The sequence below is a fragment of the Microcaecilia unicolor genome, chromosome 1 (assembly GCF_901765095.1).
Source record: "Microcaecilia unicolor chromosome 1, aMicUni1.1, whole genome shotgun sequence".
In the NCBI taxonomy this organism is placed as follows: Eukaryota; Metazoa; Chordata; class Amphibia; order Gymnophiona; family Siphonopidae; genus Microcaecilia; species Microcaecilia unicolor.
The window spans coordinates 546,459,275-546,486,189 of NC_044031.1; the positions used below are offsets into that span (position 1 = coordinate 546,459,275).

Genomic DNA, 26,915 nt, shown 5'->3' on the forward strand with positions numbered 1-26,915 from the left:
CATTTTGGCATGCGTTGGGCGCATGTAGACACTTACGCGGCTTAGTAAAAGGGCCCCTAATGGTGCTATCAATAGTGACATCTAGAAGTTTAGCAGAAGTGTGGAGGGGGATGGGAGTGCCTCAGATTTCTTTATTAGGATTTATTTATCACCTTTTTAAAGGAATTCACTCAAGGTGGTGTAGAGCAAGAATAAGTCAAACATAAGCAATAGACACTTACAACAGTAAAAATATTCAAACAATAATATAAAGTATGGCTTAGTATGCTATATTACAATGTCAACACAATACGTAATAAAACATTTTCATAGACAGCCTAGAGTATAAGCAAAGATGGAATATATAGATAGATAAGATAGAGTAACAGGAGTAAGAAAATAAGGTGATTAATTTAAAGAAAGTTGCAAATGAGGTCAGAAAGGTGCTCAAACATTACCTTAGCTAGGGTAGGAATGGGTAAACATGTCCTGCTATAGTATGTGCAGCCAGTGTCATTTACATTTTCCATTAAAGGCCTGGTTGAAAAGCCAAGCTTTCAGCTGCTTCCTGAAATATAGTTAGTCTTGTGTTAAGCGGAGCCTTTCAGGCAGTCAGTGGCGTAGGAAGGGGGGGCGGTGGGGCAGTCCGCCCCGGGTGCATGCTGCTGGGGGGGGGGGGGGTGTTGGCTTCGCTGGTTCCCTGCTCCCTCTGCCCCGGAACAGGTTACTTCCTGTTCCGGGGCAGAGAGAACAGGGAACCAGCGGAGCCGACGCAGCTCCCAGCGACGTGCACTCGGGGCGGATCGCCCCTCGCCGCTTCCCTATGCAAGTATGAATGTGCTCCGGAGGGTGCTCACCAAGGGGGGGTGCACCGTAGTTTTGGATAGGTTAATCTTGATACCGTTATTAGTAAGCCAATCTGCCATAGTATCCAGTTTAGCGGAGAAATCAGAAGTGGAAGAAAGAGGATCAATAACAGAGAACAGCTGGATATTATTATTATTAATAACATTTGTATAGCGCTACCAGACACACGCAGCGCTGAACACCTGATACAAAGAGACAGTCCCTGCTCAAAAGAGCTTACAATCTAAATAATACAGACAGACAAGACAGTTACGGATGAGGGAAGTAATGCGTGAGAAGGAAGGAGGGGACAAGGGGAGGGCAATTGGTAGTGGCTAGGACAGTGGCGTAGCCAGAAGTCAATTTTTGGGTGGGGCCAACAGGTTGGATGGGTGGGCACTAGACAGTGGTGTGCTGGTAAATGTTTAACAACAGGCTCTCTCCCCGGTCCACCTCTGCACCCCCCCCCCCCCCCCCCCCCCGTCCACCTGTGCACCTCCCCTCAAAATTGCAGAGCTGGCTATATCTGGGGAGAGAGCCTGGGGGGGGGGGAGGAGGCAATGCATTACTCCCTCCAGGAAAAAAAAAATTAAATGATCCAAGGTTCCAATCTAATTCATGTTTATTGTGGGATAAAATGCCATAAATAAGTAAATAAATATAAACTTTTAATGTTGAGCACCTGATTCTAAAAGTGGATATATTCCAAATACTAAAATGAAAATAAAGTGATTTTTTTCTACCTTTGTTGTCTAGTGACTGTTTTTCTGATCATGCTGGCCCAGTATCTGATTCTGCTGCTATCTGTCCTCTTAACTCCGTTTCCAGGGCTTCCTTTCCATTTATTTCTTTACTTTCCGCCTTTCTTCTTCATTTCTTGCCCTACATCCGTAAGTAAAAGCTGGGTCCTCTGCAGACGACTGTCCAGTGGATCCTGCTTCTGCCTATTTTCTTCATCTATGTGCAGATTTTCTCCTCTCTTCCTTTTCCCTCATCTCATCTATTCGCCTTCCTCACTCTTCCATCCCCTCCATCCATGTCCAGCATTTCTTCTCTCTCCCTTCCCTCTCCTCCATCCATGTCCAGCAACCCTCCTCTCCCCTGCCCTTCCCTCCATCTATCCATGCCAGCAACCCTCCTCTCCCCTGCCGTTCCGTCCATCCATCTATCCATGTCCAGCAACCCTCCTCTCCCCTGCCCTTCCGTCCATCCATCCACCCATGTCCAGCAACTCTCCTCTCCCCTCCATCCATCCATACCCAACAATTCTCATCTCTGCCCTGCCCCTATCCATTCATACCCAGCATTTCTGTTCTTGCCCCTGCCCCCCTCTATCCATCCATACCCAGCAATTCTGTTCTTGCCCCTGCCCCCCTCTATCCATCCATACCCAGCAATTCTATTTTATCCCCTGTCCCCTCCCTCCAGCCATCAGCGATTCTCTTCTCTCCCCTGCAATTCCCTCCGGGCTCCATCCTTCCCTCCCATTCAATTCCACCTGCCCGCCCTCTTCTCCCCCAAAAAATTTACAGTGGGAGCAGGCTGAGCTCCTGCATCTGCCTCCCTCTCCCAGATGCTGCCTACCGCTGCCATGATCGCAGGTCTACCTCCCTCCATCTCAGCACTCATCAGCAGCAGCACCGGTAGCGAATCATACACGCTGCCTTCTTCTAACCTGGAAGCGACTTCTCTGCCGCGTTCCGCCCCCATTATCAGAACTTCCTGTTTCTGCTGGGGCTGGACGCGGCAGAGAAGACGCTTCTGGGTTAGAAGAAGGCAGCATGTATGATTCGCTACCGGCGCTGCTGCTGCTGAGTGCTGAGACGGAGGGAGGTAGATCCTGCGATCATGGCGGCGGTAGGCAGCGTCTGGGAGAGGGAGGCAGATGCAGGAACGGAGCTCAGCCTGCTCTCTCCGCTCTGCTGCCTCCACTGCTGGGTGGGCCTGAACCCAAACTGGGTGGGCCTAGGCCCACCCAGGCCCACCCATGGCTACGCCCCTGGGCTAGGAGCTAAAAAGCAGCAGTGAAAAGGTGGGTTTTCAGCATAGATTTGAAAACAGGTAGAGATGGAGCTAGACGTATAGATCCAGGAAGTCTATTCCAGGCATAAGGTGCTGCGAGAGAAAAGGAGCGAGGCCTGGAGTTAGCAGTGGAGGAGAAGGGGGATGACAAGAGAGAGTTGTCCAATGAGCGGAGTTCACGAGGAGGAATGTAGGGAGAGATGAGAGTGGAGATATCATTGCATACTTGAAGAATTTTAATTCTAGGGATTGGATAGGCAGTGTGAATGGTGCAAGGTAAATTTTAAAAAGGATAGGACCAAGGATAGAACCCTTTTATACCACTATTGTATGGACAATTTATTTTTCTAATTATGGTGATCCTGGTCTCTTTCCACTCTCTTTTTGTTGCTCTTCTCCTAGATCTATTACCTATTACTAAAGAGAGTTAAGGTTTTGCACTTAACGTGGGTTAAGCAATGCACCTTAAGTGCAAAGGTTCTGCAGCAACTGTTGGGGGGGGGGGGGGGGGGGGGTCAGCATTTCCCCTGCAGTTTCTGCACAGACAAGTATTCTAATGTGCCTTACCTTTGCATGCTATGAGCGTGGATGCACATAATGCTACCTATTGCACTTAACTGCTTAGTGCACATGCCCCTAAGTCTCATTTTTGTTTCTTATCTTCTCCCTTCCTTCCCTACTCCCATCTCTGACATTAATCTTCCCTTTTCATTTTTCTCCATTTCTTTCTTCTGTCCTTCTCTAACAGTCATATCTAGATTTCACCTCTCCTTTCACTTCTTCTCCAGTCCTCAATCTTCCGTTTGTCACCTCTTACCTACCTTCTAGATTTCCATCTGCTACTCTCCCCTCAACTGATTCTACTACTACTACTACTACTACTACTACTTGACATTTCTAAAGCGCTACTAGGGTTGCGCAGCGCTGTACAATTTAACATAGAAGGACAGTCCCTGTTCAAAGGAGCTTACAATCTAAAGGACATTCATTCCCCAGCCTTCTATTCCTCCTGTCTTCCATTCAGTCCCTAGAACCCCATTTCCAATATTCTGCCCTTAATACCTTCCCCAAGCCCTCATTTATCTTCATCTGCCTCTCATTCTCTTACCAGCCCCATCACCTTCCCTGTCACTCATCCACTCCCTGGCCAACAACTATTCTTCTGTTTCTTACTGCCTACTTAGGTTCCCATACCTCCTTTCATCTCTTCCCCAACTCCTCCATTTTTCTACCTTCTCTCATTCCTTCGCAGACCTTTTTCTTCATTCTCTCAGCCCTTTAATAGCACTTCCACATCCTGCAGTATCTTACATCAACCCTCCACCCACCCCTTTTTCCAGTCGTGTGTCAAATACCCCATCCCATTTAACATACCCATATACATATTCCTACCCAGTATCTTGCCCTAACTGTCACCCAATCTCTATCCCCACCATCTCTAAGTCCTTATTCAATTACCAAGAACCCACACTCCAACTCAATCCCTGAGTCTTTTCTCCCTCACCTTCCAGGTCCCCACCTAGCCTCAATCCTGAAAGCTGTTTTTTGGGGAGGAGGCACTTGCCATCCTTAGGGTTCCATTCCTGCAGCAATACCATTGCACTAGGTTCATTTCTTCTCTCTCATTCCCCTAGGGCTCACCTTTTCACTCAACCCCTGTCTCCCCCCCACTTACAGATTACCCAGTGCTATGTTTATCTCCCCTCTCTTTCTGCTTTCAATACCCTTCTCCTTCCAGGCCTTATTTTAAAACTCACCCACTTAACCCAATCATCAGAGCTGGTTAGAAAAAGAGAGCAGGGGTGTTTCCTCAGATTAGCTCCTCCTCTACAGCAAGAAATAATAGAAATCACTGCCACAGAGGAGGAAACAGGATCTTGCATAACTGGGCCAGACCAATAGTAGTGATTGGTCACAAGGGAGGGTGCAGCCAAGGTTGTTGGCAGCAGTAAGTGTGGTGGCTGTATTGAAGGGTGCACGACACAGTGCTTCTGACTGCTGGAGGGGTGGGTGTGTGCATGTGTGTGGCGGGGGAGGGGGTGGGGACAGATCTGCAAAACTTCCAGTTGTTGCAGACATCACTAGTGATTACTGAGGGCACAGGGAGGCAGTAATAGAGACTGCTTATGGGGATTTCAAGCACCTGACTCCCTGGCTGGTTGCTCTCCCCAGCCTGCTGACACACACGATTGCTGAGGAAAGCACAGGCTTGTGTTGTCTATGCCAAGTTTTTGGAGACATACCTCCCAGCACTTGGTGACACACTGGGTGAGAACCACTGTTTTAGATGGATTAAGGAGGTGCAATTTTCAAATAGCCAAGTTACTTAAATAAATGACTTTGAAAATTGCCATAAAAACATGTTTTAAGTTGTTTCCTGAAAGTCGTAATTCATTTGCTGTTTAAAAAAAATGATGGGAGATGATTCCAGGCCCATGCAGCAGTTCCTCAAAAGGTTTGTAGCCATTGTTGGGTAGACTGGATGGACCATACGGGTCTTTATCTGACGACATTTACTATGTTGATAACTGACAGTTATTTTCCGTATAATTCAAGGCCATAGGCGCCCGGTATAAGAGGCTTGGGGAGGCTAAGCCTCCCCAGCCGCAAGCAGACCTGACAAGCCTCGTTGGGGCAGTGGAACACCATGCATGTATGCAGCATAGTCAGCACAGGAATAGAATTAGATGCTGCAGCCTGCGGGACCTGTTACTACCTTACTGACAGCCGGCCCCGGGACTCCCATTGTTCTGCCTCCCCCAGCTCCAACTCACACACTAGTGTCACACGCCACAGATAGCGGTCTCCAGTTTAAAAATTATAGCAGGGCTGCCTTGGGACTCGGCCTTCCCCCTATTTCGTGTCCCGCCTCCTTTGACGGCTGATGCAACTTCCTGCTTTTGCGAGGGTGGGACATATCACAGGAAGAAGGTCGAGTTCTCAAGGCAGGCCTGCTATGATCTCTAGAGTGCAGACCGCAGCAGAAAGACATCAAGGGCTCAAGGGAAATATTTCCATTCCCCCATGTAGCCGTTATACAGTACACTCAAAACAAAGCAAGCAAACCTATGAGCTGCTGCATCCACGTTGTCGTTCTTTATTGTCGGTCCATCTGTAACAAGTCTAATAAAGCTGGTTCAGTTGGATAGGCAACGCTTTAAAAGGTGGAGGAGAAAATATATTTTTTAATTTATTGGACAGCTCTTTAATTTATTTGAAAGCTTCCCATATATAGATATAAATATCATGAAATAACAAATGAATATCACTAAAACAGCTTAAAATGTATTATAGCTGGTAGAAACAGTAAATATAAACTCTGTATTTTGTGCTCATTTTTCTACACTAAAATGTAACTAACTAACTAACTAAATACACTGTATACAATGCAGATGGCCAAATGGATATCATGTTTCCTGTTGGGTTCATCTTAACTTTTGTAATCTGCCTTGGGAAGCCTGGTGTTTTAAAGATGTAATATATTGAAATTAAATGGAAGTAAAATTAAAGTCTCCTTTCATTGGGGCATATGGAATCACATCTTCATCTGTTTTGTAGAAGTTTACATTTTAGATACACAAATGGATTATTCTGTTTTGAACATGTTTCAGGGGCAAGTGGTTTTATAAGTCAAAATAAAAATAAATATTTTGTTTCATGCAGATCTCTTTTGTTTAAACATAACTAATTGGGCTATAAGCCCCTAATGTAGTCCATTAGTTTTCTTATATTTTGTTTTTGTGATGACTTATACTGTGCCAAAACTGAAAACTCTTATCTCTGTGTGGTCGATAATAAAAGGAGCTCATTGTGAACACTACCCACCCTAAAAGGTTGTTTTGTGGCTGTACATAAGGAATTGTGATATTGAATAAATAAGTGCATGTTTGTGTCCCTAGTCATGCTTCCAAAAGTTATATAATCCTTTCAAGAACTCCAGTTAATCGTTACTTATTAGTGGAACATAACCACAGAGGCATGAGTATGGTCGCATTTTCAATATGGTAATACTAGGGCCCAGCTAAGGAACAGTTTATTTTGAGTTTGTCTTCACTGGACCAAACTTGCTTTCCTTGTGCCATCACCATCCAACTGGATAGGCAGTGTCTTTAAAAAAATGGAGAATAAAGGAATTTTTTTTTTTTTTTACATTTGTATCACATAGAGGGGCATAATCGAACGAAAACGTCTATCTCCATGGGCGTTTATCTCCGAGAACGGGTCCGTGAAAGGGGCGGACCAAACCGTATTTTCGAAAAAAATAGACGTCCATGTTTTATTCGACAGTTTGTGAGCTGGGCGTTTTTGTTTTTCAGCGATAATGGAAAATGAAAGCACCCAGCTCAAAAACGAATAAATCCAAGGCATTTGTTCATGGGAGGGGCCAGGAGTCGTAGTGCACTGGTCCCCCTCACATGCCAGGACACCAACCGGGCACCCTAGGGGGCACTTTTACAAAAACAAAAAAAAAGGTAAAAGAGCTCCCAGGTGCAATACACCCTTCCCTTGTGTGTTGAGCCCCCCAAATCCCCCTCAAAACCCACTGCCCACAAGTCTACACCATTACTATACCCCTAAGGGGTGAAGGGGGGCACCTACATGTGGGTACAGTGGGTTTGGGGGGGGGTTGGACGACTAAGCATTAAGCAGCACAATTGTAACAGGTAGGGGGGGATGGGCCTGGGTCCACCTGTCTGAAGTCCACTGCACCCCCTAACAACTGCTCCAGGGACCTGCATACTGCTGCCAGGGAGGTGGGTATGACTTTTGAGGGTGAAAATAAAAAGTTGTGAAACATCATTTTTTGTGGTGGGAGGGGGTTAGTGACCACTGGGGGGGTCAGAGGAGGTCATCCCCGATTCCTTCCGGTGGTCATCTGGTCATTTAGGGCACTTTTTGGGGCCTTATTCGTGAAAAAACAGGGTCCAGGAAAAGTGTCCTAAATTCTAGCTAAAAACGCATACTTTTTTTCCATTATCGGTGAAATGTGCCCATCTCTGTTTGGCCGATAACCACGCCCCAGTTCCGCCTTCGCCACACCTCTGACACGCCCCCATCAACTTTGTCCGCATCCGCGACGGAGTGCAGTTGAAAACGTCCAAAATCGGCTTTTGCTTATACCGATTTATTCGTTTTTGTGAGATAAACGTCTATCTCCCAATTTGGGTTGCAATATAGGCGTTTTTCTCTTTCGATTATAAGCTGGACATTATCCCAAGCAAAGTTGGCTTACATTTTAAAATACTGTGAGACAGATTAATAGAAATGAGTTATATCATGGGAGCAGATAGATGGATATGTCTAACATAGTTGAGGTTAGCATATATACCCAACTGGGCATTTAAAAGTTTAAACTTTAATGGAAATGTAGACAAAACAAGAAGAACAAATTTCTTACAAAGTAGTCAGTATAACAAAACAGTACTTTGAATGCACTTCAACTTGAAAAAAATGTGCTTTATTAATGTTTACTACAAGTTGTTTGCACTCATCCTTGGACTACTCTGACTCTTTCTAGGTCATCCTTGCTGTTTTGTTATATTAGCTTTTGGAAATGTGTGTTCTGATCTTTTGGATTTTTTCTGTATTTATAGTATTGCTGTATGCAGAGTTTGACTTCATGAGGTTTCTAGTTCTGTTTTTCTTGCCTTCAAATCTCTATTACTGATCTGTGGTCTCTTGTTTCGTATTGTTGACGGTCTGTATTGTTGTGTATGCTATTCTGCTAGCATGTATTATCTATGTAGAGATCTTGTTGCAGAGAGAGAGAGAGAGAGAGAGTGGCTGCAGGCCTCTATGGAGGGGCTGGCATCATCTACAAACACTTTTTTCAATGCACTTTAAGTTTTCTAAGATATCTATCTATCTATCTATCTATCTATCTATCTATCTATCTATCTATCTATCTATCTATCTATCTATCTATCTATCTACACACACATACTGAAGACTTCACTGTTTAATGTTGTTGCCACTCAGTGCCGTAGCGAGGGCGGCTGACACCCGGGGCGGGTTGCCGCTGCGCACCCCCCCGGGTACAGCACGGCGCACCCCCCCCCCCCGGAGCGCATTCTTACTGCCATACGAAAGTGGGGGGTGGGCGGGAACGCCGATCCGCCCCGAGTGCACGTCGCTGGGAGCTGCGTCAGCTCCGCTGGCTCTCTGCTCTCTCTGCCCCAGAACAGGAAGTAACCTGTTCCGGGGCAGAGGGAGCAGGGAACCAGCGGAGCCGACACCCCCCCAGCGGCATGCATCCAGGGCGGACCGCCCCACCGCCCCACCTTCCTACGCCACTGTTGCCACTTTATTCTTTGATGCATATCTAATATCTAAATTTAATAAAAGGCATTACTTGTGACTTTTACTTTTTTTTTCCTGCATGTTGTCAGACAATTATGAATGTAAGCACCACCCCTGATCCCACCCCCTTTAGCCTCCCCAAACAGTTGGGCCACCGACCGCCTATGTTCAAGGCTTTGTGCAGTTTGTTCCCACATCTCCCTGCGGTGCACTCAGATCAGGGTGTAAGAAATCAACCAGGTGGGGAGCACCCAGGAAGAAGCATGAGAATTATAAGAAAACTGAATTTTATTGTGAAAGTCACTTTTGCCAAGTCATAGGCTTGTTTGTTGAGCAGTATATTTCAGCTGGTAGTGCAGCCTAGATGCCTTTGGTGTAAGGTATGTCAAGATACCTCTGTAATATACATCAGCCTTTTCCCTCTCTTTAGAAGCTGTCACATCAGTGCCTCATTAAGAGCTTTTTGAAAAAAATACAATAATATTACTCCATGCTTTAATATGCTTTAAAATAAACATTTACATGCAGTACTACAGAAAGCACAACATAAAGATTTTATTACTGAAAAGAAAACAATGGAGTTTTTTATGTGCTCTTTCATTTAACTTAAGAAAATGCCAAGAGCTATGGATCAGAAATCATGAGGCACACCAACTGTGCTGTTTTTCACACTATTATAATGGTCTTGAAAATGAACAGATCCCGAGTAAATTTCCAGTGTTAGGAAACAGAGGAGCTGGCCTGTCGCACTTCAATTTGTGGCCATGTTTCATTTTACTTTAGCAAAAATAAGAACTAATTAGATACAGTACCAAGAGAAAATGATGGAAACTGGATGAAATGCCAGCATTTCTGCATTCTATTAAAACAGGAATGCTAGTTTCATTGAATCTGGCTTACTGTTCGGCATCTTCTGTGATAGAAGTAGAGGATTGTGAATAAAGCTTTCTATATAATTTCAAAAGAACAACTGAAGCAGTCACTCAGCCATCCAAAAACTGCATTTTACTTAATGCCCACACATCTTCTGGTTAATTGATGGGTTTTGTAACTATGAACATGTAATTTGATCACTTACTAACCAACACACCACTAGAGGGTCAATATTCAAAGTTGCTGTTGCTACATAAAAATAGGGGCATGGTCTCAAAACAGATTTTTTTTTCACTTAATTGAATCAAACAGCATTAATAGTCTCTCAACTTCATTTGTAAGTATGGGACCTCAGTGATACTACTACTACTACTATAAATCATTTCTATAGTGACCAAAGTAACAGGAGATAGCTTAACTCATGTGTTGTCCAATTCTTCATTGGTCCAACAATACTTTATTTTAGCAACTCAGCTTTTTAATGAATTTTTACGTTTTTTACATTTTTAACTTTTTCTTTTAAAAACCTCACTCCCAAATGAATGTCTTAGGAAGCAAGTTCAGAATGATATGTAGTTTGAAGACCAACCCTGACGCAGCTTAAGTAAAATATGCTACATTGATTTGTATATATTTTGTTGACTTTTGTCATTTTACTTTTTAGACAACGTCTGCGATAAGAAACCTCTGGACCTCGTCTTCATCATTGACAGCTCCCGCAGTGTACGTCCCTATGACTATGGGAAAGTGAAAGAGTTCATCATAACCATCTTGAAATTCCTGGACATTCGTCCTGACATGACTAGGGTGGGTCTTCTCCAATACGGAAGCACAGTCAAGCACGAGTTTTCTTTGAAAACCTATAGAAGGAAAGTGGAGGTGGAAAATGCAGTCAGAAGAATGATGCACCTGGCTACGGGGACCATGACTGGGTTGGCTATACAGTACATGATGAACATTGCATTTTCAGAGGCTGAGGGGGCTCGGCCGCTGAGTCAGAATGTGCCGAGAATTGCCATGATAGTGACGGATGGAAGACCTCAGGATTCTGTGGCTAAGATTGCAGCTAAAGCCCGGAATTCGGGCATCCTGATTTTTGCTGTTGGCGTAGGAAAAGTTGATTTAAACACCCTGAAGTCTATTGGAAGTGAGCCACATGCCGAACATGTCTTTTTAGTGGCTAATTTCAGCCAGATTGAAACCCTGACATCAGTGTTCCAGAATAAACTGTGCGGTAAGGAAACATTTCTGAGTTTGACGTGAGAGGTTTATTATAAAAAGGGCAGAACATTATGTTGTTCTTAATGTTTGAATGTTATAATCAATACAGAGACCATGTTAGAAAAAAAAAAGCACAAAAGCTGAATCCAAAAAAATGCTAACTTCAATAAAATGAGAGGTTTTTGTGTGACAAAAACTTGAAAGGCAACCAAAATTTCAGTTATTTGAGTGAAAAACTAATTCTGCTGCTGGGTAGCATACACAAATACATTGGCCTTTTGTTCTGCAAAATTGGCTAGTGTGCAAAAAAAAAAAAGCAAGGGGTAACATTTCTGCTGATCACAACCAAATATTGCCTGAGCCAGCTTGGATAGCTTTTTGCTGCACAATAAGAAAATGGAAAACCAGTGGGACCTAAATAATGACGAGACTAGGGATATGACTCAAGAATTTCTTAGGATAGGGGAGTTTACTGTACTTTTTATTTATTTATTTATTTGTTACATTTGTATCCTACATTTTCCCACCTATTTGCAGGCTCAATGTGGCTTACATATACCGTAGAGGCGTGTGCCATTTCCGGTACAGAAACAAATACAGAGAGTTGTTGTGGACGTATAAGGTTCATGTGTTATAGACACAAAGCAGTTAGCTGTTAATTATTCTGCACTGTTACCACATGAGCGCAGTAACCGTCACTATACTGGCATGATAGTGCACATGCTAGCTGATAAGTATAGAGTGGGATATGGACCGGGAATGGCTAGATTCTATTATATTGTGCCTCAATTTCCTTGTGGAAAGTACACTTTAACTTAAGCATACATTATAGAATACGCCGAGTGCTGCTCCACATGACCAACTAAAACCTGGTGTAAATCCTGATGCCTACGTTAGGTGTGGAGAGGGTGTATTCTATAACAACAAGCACAGATTCTAGATTCTAGAAACACCCACGACCCGTCCATTCCACTCCCATAAATTCTAAGGCACTTTTAAACTATGTGCCTTAGAATTTACGCGCACCAAATTACAGAATACGCTTAGTAAATAGTGTGCATAAATTCTAATTAATGCCAATTAGTTCTGATAATTGCTTGTTAACATCCAACTTTCAGCGCTGATTAGCTTGTTAACAAGTTCTGCGCATTGTTATGGAATATGCTTCGAGTTCCATGTGGGAACTGAGGCGTGATATAACACCACTAAGCTGCGCTAGAGACGCGTTAGCATTTTTAGCGCATGCTATGCATTAGCACGCGCTAACCATGTAGAAGCCTATAATATTCCTATGGGCATCTACATGGTTAGCGTGCGCTAATTTTTATCACATGCTAAAAACGCTACCACACCTTAGTAAACAGGGCCCCTTATGTTCTCATTTTTGTTTCTCTGTTTGCTGTTCTATTTGAAAACTCATAAATAAAAGGTTTTTTTTTAAACTCCCGGGGCTATTGTGGCTCCCCTTACTGTCATCTCTATATGAGGTGGTAAGTGTATCTGTGCTTGAAGGCCCATTGCAGATAGAACACACACATCAGAATTGATTAAGTCCAGGTTGAGACAATGTACAATTCCAGTATTATTTTTGAAATTATTTCTGACATCTTAGTGAAGTTTCTAGGCTCTAATATTCATTTATTTCCTGATTTGTCTCAGATGACACAAGTGTAGAGAAGAATTCTTGGCTCTTAGACCAAGGGTTGTTGCTTTAAGTGCCACATTTGTTTTGAAATTTCCTGCTAAATGCTGTCTTGTGTATAAATCTAAGCGTTTTTGGTTTTTTTTTTTTTTTTGAGCCTAGACAATTTATTTGGGATTTATTGTGGCTAGGGAGAAGGTTGATGTGTTAGTGGGTTGTGATGTATTGTCTTAGAGTTAGCACATTCAGGCTTTACACAATTGCTTAGTTCATGCTGCTACCTTTTTATTTTTAATTTCTTCTAATTGTTAAATATCTTGATTTGATCCCCTTTATTGTGGACTAAATATTTGATCTTTTTTTCTTTTTTTGTTTATGATTCTAAGTTGGATTTCTGATGTATTCAAATTATGGACGATGTATACTTGATATTATTGGAACATGCCTAAATAAAATTATTGTCAAAAGTGATCTGCCAGCATAGAGCCTTTTCTACGATATATGCAAAAATGTGCTTGTATGATGTGGCTATATCCATTTTACAATTGTCAATGTAAAAAATATCAACAGAAGGAACATGGCAGTTTACATGTTGTAACCAGGTACCTCTAAGTGCAGCCAAGGATAGAACAATCTCCTCCAGCCACAGGCTCCTGGTACAGTCAAGAAATAAATGTCCACCAGCAACTTCAATCTTAAGGATTTTATTCCATGCAGGTTTCTAGTAGACCTCATACACAGTTTCAACAGCAGCATTCACCTTCCATCTTAAGCACATATAAGCCACCTGAAAGTGTGTGGCAAATAGTCCCCTTTAAGCAGTAGGCTATCAGCACATACCAGGATTCAATACAGGCTCACAGTTAGCTCCAGTCTGGGCTCTTTATCCAGTGCACAATAAACAGTAGTTCAATTCCAAATAGAAGCAGTTCTTTCAGTCCATCATCACAGTTAAATCACAAAGCAGCAGTTTCTACTTTCTACTCTCTTTACCTTCAGGAGAGTTCAATACTTTAGGACTCCTCATACCCAAGGGATTTCGCCCTGCATCAGCTTCACTGGTAAATTCAATATTTTAGGGACCTCCCTTACCCAAGGATTTTCAGCCTGCAAATACTTTTGGGACTTCCTCCCACCCAAGGGATTTCAGCCTGCTTCAGTACTTTAGGGACCTCTCTTACCCAAGGATTTTCAGCCTGCAACTGCTTCTCTCCCCTGGGACTCCTTCCCACCTGCCTAATCAATCCCTGGCTTCTGCTCTCACAACCAATCATTCTCCTTCCATTAGCTTCCCCCACACCCATACCAGCTGAGTTAAGCATTAGACTAATGATGAGCTTCTGCACACAGGGTTTCCTATCTCTCTTTCCCCCTAGTGGCAGCCAATCTACACGTCCTGCCAGCTTACACCCATATCTTCCCCTATTGCAGCTAGGAGTCCCGTCCGGGTTCTTCATCTCACCCCCTTGCTCCTTGCCTGCAATGCCTTCTGGGACTTGTATTTCAAACTGACACTGCCTTAACCCAACTATCCTGGATGTGACTTTATCACAATGTGTAAGTGCTCACACATATACATGTAAAAGGGCATGTTAGAACTTCCTATGTAAATGTTGACACATGCAAGAGTATACTCTGGTGGAAAGGAGAAACAGGGGTGATATGATACAGATGTTCAAATATTTGAAAGGTATTAATCCGCAAACAAACATTTTCCAGAGATAGAAAGATGATAGAACTAGAGAACATGAATTGAGGTTGAAAGGAGCCAACTCAGGAATAATGTCAGGATGTATTTTTTTCACCGAGAGGGTGGTAGATACCTGGAATGCCCTACCGCAGGCAGTGGTAGAGATGAAAATGGTAATGGAATTCAAAAATGCATGGGATAAGCACAAAGAAATCCTATAAAAAAGAAGGAATGGATCCAAAGAAGCTTAGTGAAGATTAGGTGGCAACACCGGTAAATGGGAAGTAAAGCCAGTTGGTAATATGCAAAACTGTCCACTATATGAGTAGATAAACCTTCTCCCAGCTCCTCCAAAGACATCAACGATCCATCTGGATTAAGTACATGTTCTAACCTTGATATACCATTTTAGGAATGTGCGATTATCACAGCCTGGGTGAAACTGTGCATTGCCTTGTATAGGTAAGAAAGTAGAGATGTGTGGGGAGACATTTCATAATTTTGAAAGAGCTTTTCATAAATCTTGTAATGATTGTAACATGATACTACCTTTCAGTTCAAAAGCAAAAAGGTTAAAATGCAAGGGCTGAAAAATTTCCCTTTCTAACCTACGAGGGATGTAATCCTCCTGATCTAAAAGCCAGTTATCCAAATGACAAGCCAGACAAGCTTGATTGTATTTATAAAGGTCTGGCAGACCCATACCTCCCCTTTTCCATGCACCTATTAAATAATACAATGGAAACTGAGGCTTCCTCCCACCACAGCAAAAACTAGTATAAAAATTCTTCCGACGCAACTTAAGGGGAAGCATCTGCAGCATATACAACCATTTGGGGAAATCTACCATTTTAAACAAGTGAATTCTTCCGTGCAGACCCAGGGGTAAAGCCTGCCAACTGGTCAGTAATGCTGATGTGGATTCTATTAAATGTGAAACATTAAGGTTATATAGCTCTGATGTATGCATAGAAAGATGAATCCCAAGACAATGAAATTACTGAGTTGCCACTGTAAGGGAAACACTCCCTTCCCACATTATCTGATGATGCCTGAGCCATAGATTTCTGAAAGTTTATAGAAAAACTGGAAAAGTCACCGTATTCCTGAAATAATTCAAGTAACGCTGCTAACGAGCCTTGAGGGTCAGTTAAATGAACTAAAATATCGGCTGTGAAACCCAATATTTTAAAGGTGAGGGTGTGGAAGGTCACACTCTGGATCTCTGGATGAGCTAAGATATCTCGAATTAGGGAATCCAACACTAAGGCAAGCAGGGGAGAGAGGGGACACCCCTAGCGAGTTCCTCTGTGTATCCAGAAGAGAGTGGAAGAGATCCCATTAACCCACATGATTGCTGACGGGTTTGAATATAACACTCGAACAGCCTCCAAGAAAAACCCTGATATATCATACTTCTATAACACCTGAAATAAGAAGGATCAGTAGCCCCGATTGAAGGCCTTCTCCGCATCAAAGCTGACAAGGATGGAAGGGTTGTTTCAGAGATGGGCAAACTCTAGGGAGGCTAAAATCTTAGGTATGTTTTTAACTGCTGACTGGCCTCTTACAAAGCCTGCCTGAGAGTCCTCCACTAAATGTTGCAAAATCCGCACTAGACGATTCACTAGTAATTTGGCAAACAACTTGGCTTCAAAATTTATCAAAGAGATGGGTCTATATGAGGCAGGAGAACAGGGGTCTCTACTTAGCTTCAGGAGTACTATGATTTGTTCCGTATTAAGTGAGTCTGGTAATGTCTGGTGTTGTACTATATATGTAAACATCTGTAACAACGATGGGCCAATGTATTCCACCAAAATCTTACAAAATTCGGATCTAAAGCCATCTGGACCAGGTGGTTTATGAAGAGCACAACCCCCATGGCCAAAGCCAGTTCATCTCCTGTGAAAGGAGCATTTAAAATCTCCTTCTGAGAAGACGTAACTCTGGGTATCCCGACGTTTTCTAGAAAGAGAGACCCATCCAGCGTATCATCAGCTGACGCCTCTTCTAGCTTTTCATAAAAACTTTGAAATATAGCATTAATGGTGACCAACCAGGTTCGAGCTGTTTTCTGGATCCAAGATGGCCGCACTCCACTAAGACACTGTGAGCCTCAATTTTCCTTTGGACAAACAATGCCAAAACGTAGAGGGAGATTAGCGGTCAGAGCCTCCCCACTACCTCCCTCCTTACCTGGACCTATGGACCGATTTGTGAAACCAAAGGGAGCTGGTCAAGAAGGCAGAACGTCTCCAGTAGGGAATGCCGGTGAACTGGAGTTTTCGGCTTCCCCTGGTCTTGAAACCACCTTGAGCCCCGCTAATCGCACTTCACCTCCCCAACCGGTAGGCGTGAGTTCCTTTCTCTCTGAGTCGATGGGGTCCCCTCTGGAAGGTATCACGGGCCCTGAAGAAAGTCGAGGAGAGGCTTCGTTTCCATCTGAGAAGGGAATGGAGGGCTGTGTGCCCTCGGAACCGCCACGGAGTGAGGGGAGAGGAGCTGAGGGACAGAGTGAAATCCGGATGCAGTCTTCTGAAAGGTTTGAAATTCCTAAAGAGTTAGTAGTAAAACCAAAAGAAGTAACATTGGAAGCCTTATGGGACTTGGTTTCTAACCTGGGACAAACATTCTTAAAACAGATAAATGATGTTTCACCAAAAATAAAGCTGTTAGAAACGGACTTACAAAAAAAAGAAGAGATTAAGGTTATAAATGATAAAGTTGAAAAAATGGATCAGAGAATTATGACGATTGAAACGATACAACCTACAATGATAAAAGATTTGACAAATCTCAGGTTGAAAATGGAAATGTTTGACAATTATACTAAAAATCATAACTTGAGATTTGTTAACTTTGCTAGAGTAAAAACTGTTGCTCCTCTTCAAATGTTAAAACGTTATATGCGGGACGTTTTGGCTATACCTGAACAGAATATACCACCATTTACCCAGGCATATTATATCCCAGGAAAGGAACTGAATCAGTTAAATGAAAATCCGATTGATGTTTCTCTTTTGTTTGAAACTTCTTGACACTGAACTTGCAACAGCCGCTACTTTGGTGGTGACTGTTGCATCATTGCCTGATAAAAATGGGATTTTTTTGTATGTTCTTTCGAAGCAAGGATAAACCTTTTTTGGGTCTTAAAATATTGTTATTTCCTGATGTCTCGAAAGAGACACGGCGACGGAGGAAACAATTCTTGCTCCTTAAACCTGAAATATTGCACTTGGGGGGTACCTTCTTTTTAAGATACTCTGCAAGTGCATAATAAGATATAAGGAAAATAAATATGTATTTACAGAACCTGCACACGCATCGGCACTTATAACCTCAGCGGAAATGGAGAAGCTATAAAGAAATATCAACTCTGCTTAGTAGAGTTTGTGTTATCCTAATTTCTTTTTTCCTCTTTTCGATTTCCCTGATTTCCTAAATCTTGGATTCGAATTTATGGATTTGAGTGTCATTTTACCTTATTGAAAATGTTAACTTTATTTTAAATATTCTGTTAAAGATGCTTTGCTACACAAGATTTGTTTCTTGTAACATATTGAGTAAATGAATTAAAAAAAAAAAAAAAAGAAATATAGCATTAATGTCTGCATCAGAAGAAGTCCTATGCCACATGGTATCAGTAAGTTGTAGCACCCTGGATGGACCTCTATGCATTGTAATCAAATGGGAGAGCATTTTACCACATTTACTCAGTGTAAATAAAACTGATATCTATAATAGGCCAAAGATTTAACTGGCCTTTGGTGTAACAATGTATTAAGAGATGCTTGTGATGCCAGAAGGTTTTCTCTAGCTACAGGTGTTTTCTGGGCTCCAAAAACTATCCTCTCTCTAATCACCTATTTTTCTAAACACAATATTTCCTTATCCTGCATAGCCCTTCTAAGAGCTGCAAATGCAATAATTTTTCCTTTAAGCACGGCCTTAGAGGTGTCCCAATAAAGAAATGGTTGTGTCACATGGGCTTCATTGTTGTGGGTATAATCCTTCCACTTGTCTATCAAAAAGGAATGAAATGAGGAGTCCCAATACAATTCAATTGGAAATCACCACTGTCGTGGCACTCCAACCCCTGCTTACAGGTGAAATGTCATCCATATCAAGGCATGGTCTGAAATACCATATGGGCCAATTTCTGAGGCAGACAAATATTTAAAGAAAGAACGAGACATAGAAAGATAGTCAATTCTCAATTGTGTGGAATGAGCTCTAGATAGATACGTATAATCTCTTTCTCTTGTATGAAAGAGGCGCCAGGAATCCACCATGCCCAAAGTGTCACGTAGCAGAGGCAACACCCGAGAATAGTGAATTCTATGGTCCCCAGAAGGATGGGAGTGATCCCAAGCGAGATCAAACACCAAATTTAAATCACCCTCCACAACAATATCTTGGTGAGCATGAGGCAATAAAACCTTAATGAGGGCAGAAAAGAATCTTTTGTCATATGAGTTGGGTGTGCATACGTTACAAAGAATCATGGAGTGTTCATTGATAGTCACTTGAGCCACCACAAAGCAACCCTTAGGTCTCTGGGTTACAGAGAAGGGCATAATCGAAAGGGACGCCCAAGTTTTGCTGAGGACGTCCTCACAAAACTTCCTGGCGAAGGGGTGGGGAAACCCGTATTATCGAGACAAGATGGACATCCATCTTTCATTTTGATAATACGGTCGGGGACACCGAAATCTTGAAATTTAGGTCATCCTTAGAGATGGTCTTCCCTAGACTTGGTCATTTCTGATTTTCGGCGAGAATGCAAACTAAGGACGCCCATCTCAGAAACAACCAAATCCAAGCCATTTGGTCATGGGAGGGGCCAGCATTTGTAGTGCACTGGTCCCCCTGACATGCCAGGACACCAACCGGGCACCCTAGGGGGCACTGCAGTAGACTTCAAAAATTGCTCCCAGGTGCATACCTCCCTTACCTTGTGTGCTGAGCCCCCCAAATCCCCCCCAAACCCAGTCCCCACAACTCTACACCATTACCATAGCCATTATGGGTGAAGGGGGGCACCTACATGTGGGTACAGTGGGTTTTGGGGGGGGTTTGGAGGGCTCCCATTTACCACCACAAGTGTAACAGGTAGGGGGGGATGGGCCTGGGTCCACCTGCCTGAAGTGCAATGCACCCACAAAAAACTGCTCCATGGACTTGCATACTGCTGTCAGGGAGCTGGGTATGACATTTGAGGCTGGCATAGAGGCTGTCAAAAAATATTTTTCTTTTTTTTGGGTGGGAGGGGGTTGGTGACCACTGGGGGAGTAAGGGGAGGTTATCCCCGATTCCCTCCAGTGGTCATTTGGTCAGTTGGGGCACTTTTTTGAAGCTTGGTCCTGAAGAAAAAGGGACCAAGTGAAGCTGGCGAAATACTCATCAGGGCCAGCTTTCTTTTTTCCATTATTGGGCGAAGCCGGCCATCTCGTGACCACGCCCCTGTCCCGCCTTCGCTACCCTACCGACACGCCCCCTTGAAGTTTCGCCGGCTCCGTGACAGAAAGCAGTTGGCGCCGGCCAAAATCAGCTTTCGATTATACCGATTTGGCCGGGTTCAGGAGATCACCGGCCATCTCCCGATTTGTGTCGGAAGATGGCCGGCGATCTCCTTCAAAAATGAGCTGGTCTATCTCATCACCATCCTTCTCCAAGAACAGAATTTGTATATTGACAGCAATCAAAGAGACCGAATATAAGAAAAGACAGGCCAACTACCTGAAACTCCCAGACAATGACCCACCTAATCTTGTCAAGTACATTTGGGTGTGTGCTACAGTACATGATCAGCCAGGAACCCTTATGATATAGTTTAAACCTGTGACCATCTTAATCAACATTTCATCTCCATTAAAACCAGAAAGAACCAGGTTCAACTATCCCAGAGTTTTGATTGGTTTAATACATCCCATATGATCAACCCTTATGGATCAACAGGAATTATTATAAAAACTGGGCTTCCTCTGAATTCCCCCCTGTTTTCTCTCTGGTCTCTGGACCTGCACCTTTCAGTGGACCTTCAGTGAATCTCTCCGGGCCTTGCTGGACTTCACACACACACACCCAAGATAAGATTTTCTCCAGGTTCCATTTTCAACAAATCTGCAAAAAGACTTCTTTTCCAGCAAGGATCCACAAGACCTCCTTCACCATTCCAACCAGCAACAGAAAGAATACATGTGAACCTCAATGAAAGTGAGTTAATATTAATCCAGCATATTAATAATTCTACCCAGTGGCGTTCCTAGGGGGGGCGGTGGGTGCGGTCCACCCCGGGTGCACGCCGCTGGGGGATGCCGCGCGTGCCTGTCCATCGTTTGTTCCATGCTCCCTCTGCCCCGGAACACGTTACTTCCTGTTCTGGGGCAGAGCGGGAGCATGGAACAAACGGACAGGCGCACACGGCACCTCCCCAGCGGCGTGCACCTGGGGGGGTTCTGTCGTGGGGTGGATGTCCATTAGCCGGGGGGGGGGGGGGGGTCGCACTGCACCCGGGGGGTGGGGCGCAATGGTGATCCGCCTCGGGTGTTAGCCCCCCCTAGGAACGCCACTGATTCTACCTTGCTAACAATATTTATCTTGTGGCACATTTCCCTTGTGTAAAATCCCTAAATTGCCTTCTAAAACTATTGCATTACCTGTATTGTAAATAAAACTTGTACCTGAGAATAAAAATCTAGTCCTTATGTTCTGAGCACATTTCCTTAAATATTATACAGTGCAGGCTAATGTAATTCCCCAAAAAACATATAAATGTCCTTACCACATTATCTATCTATCTATCTATCTATCTATCTATCTATCTATCTATCTATATACACACTCACACATATACACATTATCTTGTTTTTTTTGTGTCTGTTTATAGATTTGTTGACTCCTGAGGCAGTCATGTATGCACCAAAACACAGATCTGCGTCGAGGCTAATCAATATAATAAAATATACTTTTCTACTCCTGAGTTGGAATTTCATTGGTCCCCCCCTACTTTCCATTTTATTTACAAAAAATCAAAACATTCATAATAAAATAGACAAATCACATACAGCAACCACTTACATCAACTAACCTCCTGGGAATACTACCTCCATACAGGGCTGACTGCAGGAGTTAGCCGGGCTAACTCTTGCGATCTGAATATCGGCTCCATAATGTTCTAGAGGGCAGTTGTATAGAGAGTATTCACATATTCTCACAAGGAGGAAAAGATAAGAAACCTTGACACTCAATTTCTTATTAAACATTTAATTAGTATTATGCTGATAATGTATTATTTGAATTTAAGTGCTGTTAAATATGTATATTTTTGATCCTGTTTCATGGTAGTCCTATTTGTAGGTTTCAATTTGCTGTTTTCAAGTTTACCTCATTCACTTTGTTTATGTTTATACTTGCTCATTTTACTATTGTTTTATGGTAAACTGTACCTGCTGTACACTGCCTTGGGTGAATCTCTTCATAAAGGCAATTAATAAATCCCAATAAATAAAGAAATAAATTTTTGAAGCAGATGGATGTCTCAAAATGGCCTAAAAAATGTCCCTCTGCCAAAAATGTTCAAATCACAATTTTTGAAAGGCAGAATTTGGGTGTTTTACATTGCAGTTCATCCAAATAGCACAGGGTTGTGTTGCAGGTGTTTTGGGCGGGACTAGGGCGGGCCCAAAACTAAGACGCCTTTTCAGCAATAATGGAAAGAGAAGAAATGTCTAAGGCAAAAACGAAGGACATTTTTATCTAAACCTGTTTCAATCACGTCCAGGGTACAAAAACTTGCCCTGATTGAGCAGCTGACCACTGGAGGGATGAAGACATGACCCCTCTTTAATCTCCCAGTGGTTGCTTCCACCCACCCCCTAAGAAGTGAAAGTGACCGTGGATACCAGATTCTATGACAGCTTCAGGTGGTATGGCCATTCCTAACAAAGCAGCAAGTGTCAGGAGTAGCCTAGTGGTCAGTGCAGTGGACTTTGAACAACAGGATTCAGGTGTAACTCACACTTTAACTCTTCTTTTCTGTACAAATACGTGAGCCTTCTTGGAACACAGAAATACCTACTGTACCTAAATTTATAAGACACCTACAAGCATCATGGCTATTGTAGTGGTGTACCTTTATGTACAGTAGGTTTTTAACTACTCCTGGAAGGTTCACAATAACATACAATGGAATTAAGTTGGGATTTGTATCTGGATCCTGTTTAAAGTCCACTGCACTGACCACCAGGCTGCCTCTGTGCTTTGCAGGGACATCTGTGTTGCCATTTTCGTACAAATAATGCCAGACAAATGTTTTTGTGCCTGCTTTTTGATGTTTATATTTTGGACATTTCATTTTGGAAAATGGATATTCATTTTGGATGTTTTCAGCGCAAGAACATCCTTCTCACAATTTTTTTGAAAAGGAAAACCCGATGCTTTTCCTGCTTGAAAATAGCTGTGAGATGGACAGTTTATTTGGATGTTATGAGCAGGACATCCTAATTCTGACTTGGACATTCTTTCGAAAAAAAACCTCCATGTAAATAGTTTTGTCTAATGCCTCTGCTAACGTGACTGCCTCTGTGGTTATGATCTCCAATTTACTTTCTGACTGAAGACTTTTAAGTAAAGAAGTTTCTTCAGGACACATCTAAGAGAACAGCATGTGTGGTAATTGTCCCGGCCTTGGTCTTAACAAACTTCATTTTGTTTATGTACAGGGATTGCTCTGATTCTGTGCACCTAGCAGCCACCTAGTCAAACATTAGACCCCAGTTTACACTCGTTCATTTACTGCACTCATACTTATAATTGTCTGGAATACAGATCTTATGTATATGATTGCCTGCACTTAGACTTTACATTAGTGAAAATTGGCACTTTCATGTGTAATTGCTTGCACTTAACTGCTGAGTGATACCACACTTTTTCTGATCAATTCTCTCACTGTACATGCTGGCAGATACACCTGGATATGTATTTTACATAAAGTTTCATGTTCAGCAGAGCCTCTAATAAAATATTGAGGGTATTGTGAATATCTTGATCTGAACGTACTGATTGTTACCTAGAGGTACAGTTACAGTTCACGCTTATTTATATCCTGCCAATCACTAATACATATCTAGGTGGTTTACAGGGTAAAAATTGAATTCCTTCAATCAGCTATGGCAGCCACTGGTGAAGCCTCAGGTATAGAGCACACAGCAGACCCTCGGCTAATGGACGGACGATGTGACATTTGGAAATACCATATCTGACAACCCTCACCACTGCACCCTTTCCCCCTCTTTTTGAACCTATAGTATCCTCCTTTAGGAATGTTTACAAACAGGATGCCAACTTGAAAATGAACAATACACACTTGCTTGCCTAAATGTTAGGTTATAATGTTGGTTGAGGATTATCTTCCAGGTCCAAAAACACTATTGTAGACATCTCCAATGAGTCCATAGGACAAGGTTGTGTAAAAAAATGTATATTAAAAGATGGTTGCTGAATCAGAGACCACTTTGTTAGAATGTTTCTTTTCCTCTGTATGGAGTGACTTGTAAACAAAAATGACAATAAAAATAAAGAGAATATATATATATATATATATATATATATATATATATATATATATATATATATATATATATATATAAAGAGAAATTATGTGAAACATCCAATGCAAAATTGAGCTTCACATATTTTTATTTATCTATTAGGATTTATTTACCGCCTTTTTGAAAGAATTTACTCAAGGTGATGTAAGTAAGAATAAATCAAACATAAGCAATAAACAATTACAGCAGTAAAAATATTCAAATAACTATAAAAAAATATGGCATAGAGGGGCATAATCGAACGGCGTCCAAGTTTTTCTGCGGATGTCCTTGCAGGATGGGGAAACCCGTATTATCGAAACAAGATGGGCAGCCATCTTTCGTTTCAATAATATGGTCAGGGACGCCCAAATCTCAACATTTAGGTTGACCTTAGAGATGGTCGTCCCTAGAGATGGTCGTCCCCGATATTCGGCGATAATGGAAACTGAGGATGCCCATCTCAGAAATGATCAAATCCAAGCCCTTTGGTCATGGGAGGAGCCAATATTCGTACTGTACTGGTCCCCCTCATATGCCAGTACGCCAACCGGGCACCCTAAGAGGCACTGCAGTGGACTTCAGAAAAAGCTCCCAGGTGCCTAGCTCCCTTACCTTGTGTGCTGAGCCCCCAAAAACCCACTACCCACAACTGTACACCATGACCCTTAGGATGAAGGGGGGCACCTAGATGTGGATACAGTGGGTTTCTGGTGGGTTTTGGAGGGCTCACATTTACCACCACAAGTATAACAGGTGGGGGGGGGATGGGCCTGGGTCCGCCTGCCTGAAGTACACTGCAGTACCCACTAAAACTGCTCCAGGGGCCTGCATACTGCTGTCAGGGAGCTGAGTATGATATTTGAGGCTGGCATAGAGGCTGGAAAAATATTTTAAAACATTTTTTTGAGGGTGGGAGAAAGTTAGTGACCACTGGGGGAGTAGGGGGAGGTCATCTGGTCATTCAGGGCACATTTTTGTGGCTTGGTCGTCAGAAAAAAAAAGGGCAAAGTAAAGTCAGCCAAGTGTTCGTCAGGGACACCCTTCTTTTTTCCATTATCGGCCAAGGATGCCCATGTGTTAAGCACGCCCCAGTCCCGCCTTTGCTATGCTTCCGACACACCCCTGTAAACTTTGGTTGTCCCCGCGACGGAAAGCAGTTGAGGACGCCCAAAATCGGCTTTCGATTATGCAGATTTGGGCAACCCTGGGAGAAGGACGCCCATCTCCCGATTTGTGTCGGAAGGTGGGCGCCCTTCTCTTTCGAAAATAAGCCTGATAGTATACTACTTACAATGTCAACACAATACGTAACAGAACATCTTAATGGACAGTGTAGGGTATAAGCAAAGATGGAACATATAGATAGGTAAGAGAGTAAAAGGAGTTAGAAAATAAGGTGACTAATTTAAAGAGAGTTGCACAGGAGGTCAGAGAGATGATTACATTTTATCTCAGCTAGGGTAGAAGTGGATAAACATGTCCTGCTGCAGTATGTACAGCCTGTGTCACTCCTTGTGTGTGTGAGAGAATAAGAAGTTAGCTACTTTTTCCATTAAAGGCTTGGATGAAGAGCCAAAGAGGGGCATAATCGAACGGGGCGCCCAAGTTTTCCTGGGGCCATCCTCGCAGTACAGCTCCGTGAAGGGGCGGGGAAACCCGTATTATCGAAACAAGATGGGCGGCCATCTTTCATTTCGATAATACGGTCGTGGACGCACAAATCTCAACGTTTAGGTCGACCTTAGAGATGGTCATTCTTAGGTTGTCCTTAGAGATGGTTGTCCCCGGTTTTCTGCGGTAATGGAAACTGAGGACGCCCATCCCAGAAACGACCAAATTCAAGCCATTTGGTCATGGGAGGAGCCAGCATTCATAGTGCACTGGTCCACCTGACATGACAGGACACCAACCGGGCACCCTAGGGGGCACTGCAGTGAACTTTAGAAATTGCTCCCAGGTGCATAGCTCCCTTACCTTGTGTGCTGAGCCCTCCAACCCCCCCCCCCCCCACAAAAAAAACCCACTTCCCACAACTGTACACCACTACCATAGCCCTAAGGGGTGAAGGGGGGCACCTATATGTGGGTACAGTGGGTTTTTGGTGGGTTTTGAAAGGCTCACATTTACCACCACAAGTGTAACAGGTAGGGGGGGATGGGCCTGAATCCACCTGCCTGACGTGCACTGTACCCACTGAAACTGCTCCAGGGACCTGCATACTGCTGTCATGGAGCTGGCCATGGCATTTGAGGCTGGCATAGAGGCTGGCAGAAATTTTTTTTTTAGATTTTTTTTAGGGTGGGAGGGGGTTGGTGACCACTGGGGGAGTGAAGGGAGGTCATCCCCGATTCCCTCCGGTGGCCATCTGGTCAGTTTGGACACCTTTTTGAGGCTTAGTTGCAAGAAAAAATGGACCAAGTAAAGTCCCCCAAGTGCTCGTCAGGGATGCCCTTCTTTTTTCCTTTATCGGCCGAGGACGCCCATCTCTTAAGCATGCCCCAGTCCCACCTTCGCTACGCTGCCGACACACCCTCATGAACTTTGGTTGTCCCCGCGACAGAAAGCAGTTGAGGGTGCCCAAAATCGGCTTTTGATTATGCCGATTTGGGCGACCCTGAGAGAAGGACGCCCATCTCCTGATTTGTGTCGGAAGATGGGTGCTCTTCTCTTTCGAAAATAAGCCTGTTAGTGTCCTTGGAGGTGTGTAGGGGGCCATCCTATTCTTCAGGTACTGGTGGCCATTTCC

The 26,915-nt window shown here is 43.3% G+C and overlaps 1 protein-coding gene across 1 annotated transcript in view; it reads left to right on the forward strand.

The window, feature by feature from the left end:
* MATN2 (matrilin 2) overlaps nt 1-26,915 on the forward strand; it is a 205,400-nt gene that overhangs the window by 85,395 nt on the left and 93,090 nt on the right. The window contains exon 3 of the mRNA XM_030217050.1: nt 10,685-11,254. Within this exon, the coding sequence (XP_030072910.1) occupies nt 10,685-11,254 (570 nt within the window). The remainder of the gene's footprint in view (nt 1-10,684; nt 11,255-26,915) is intronic.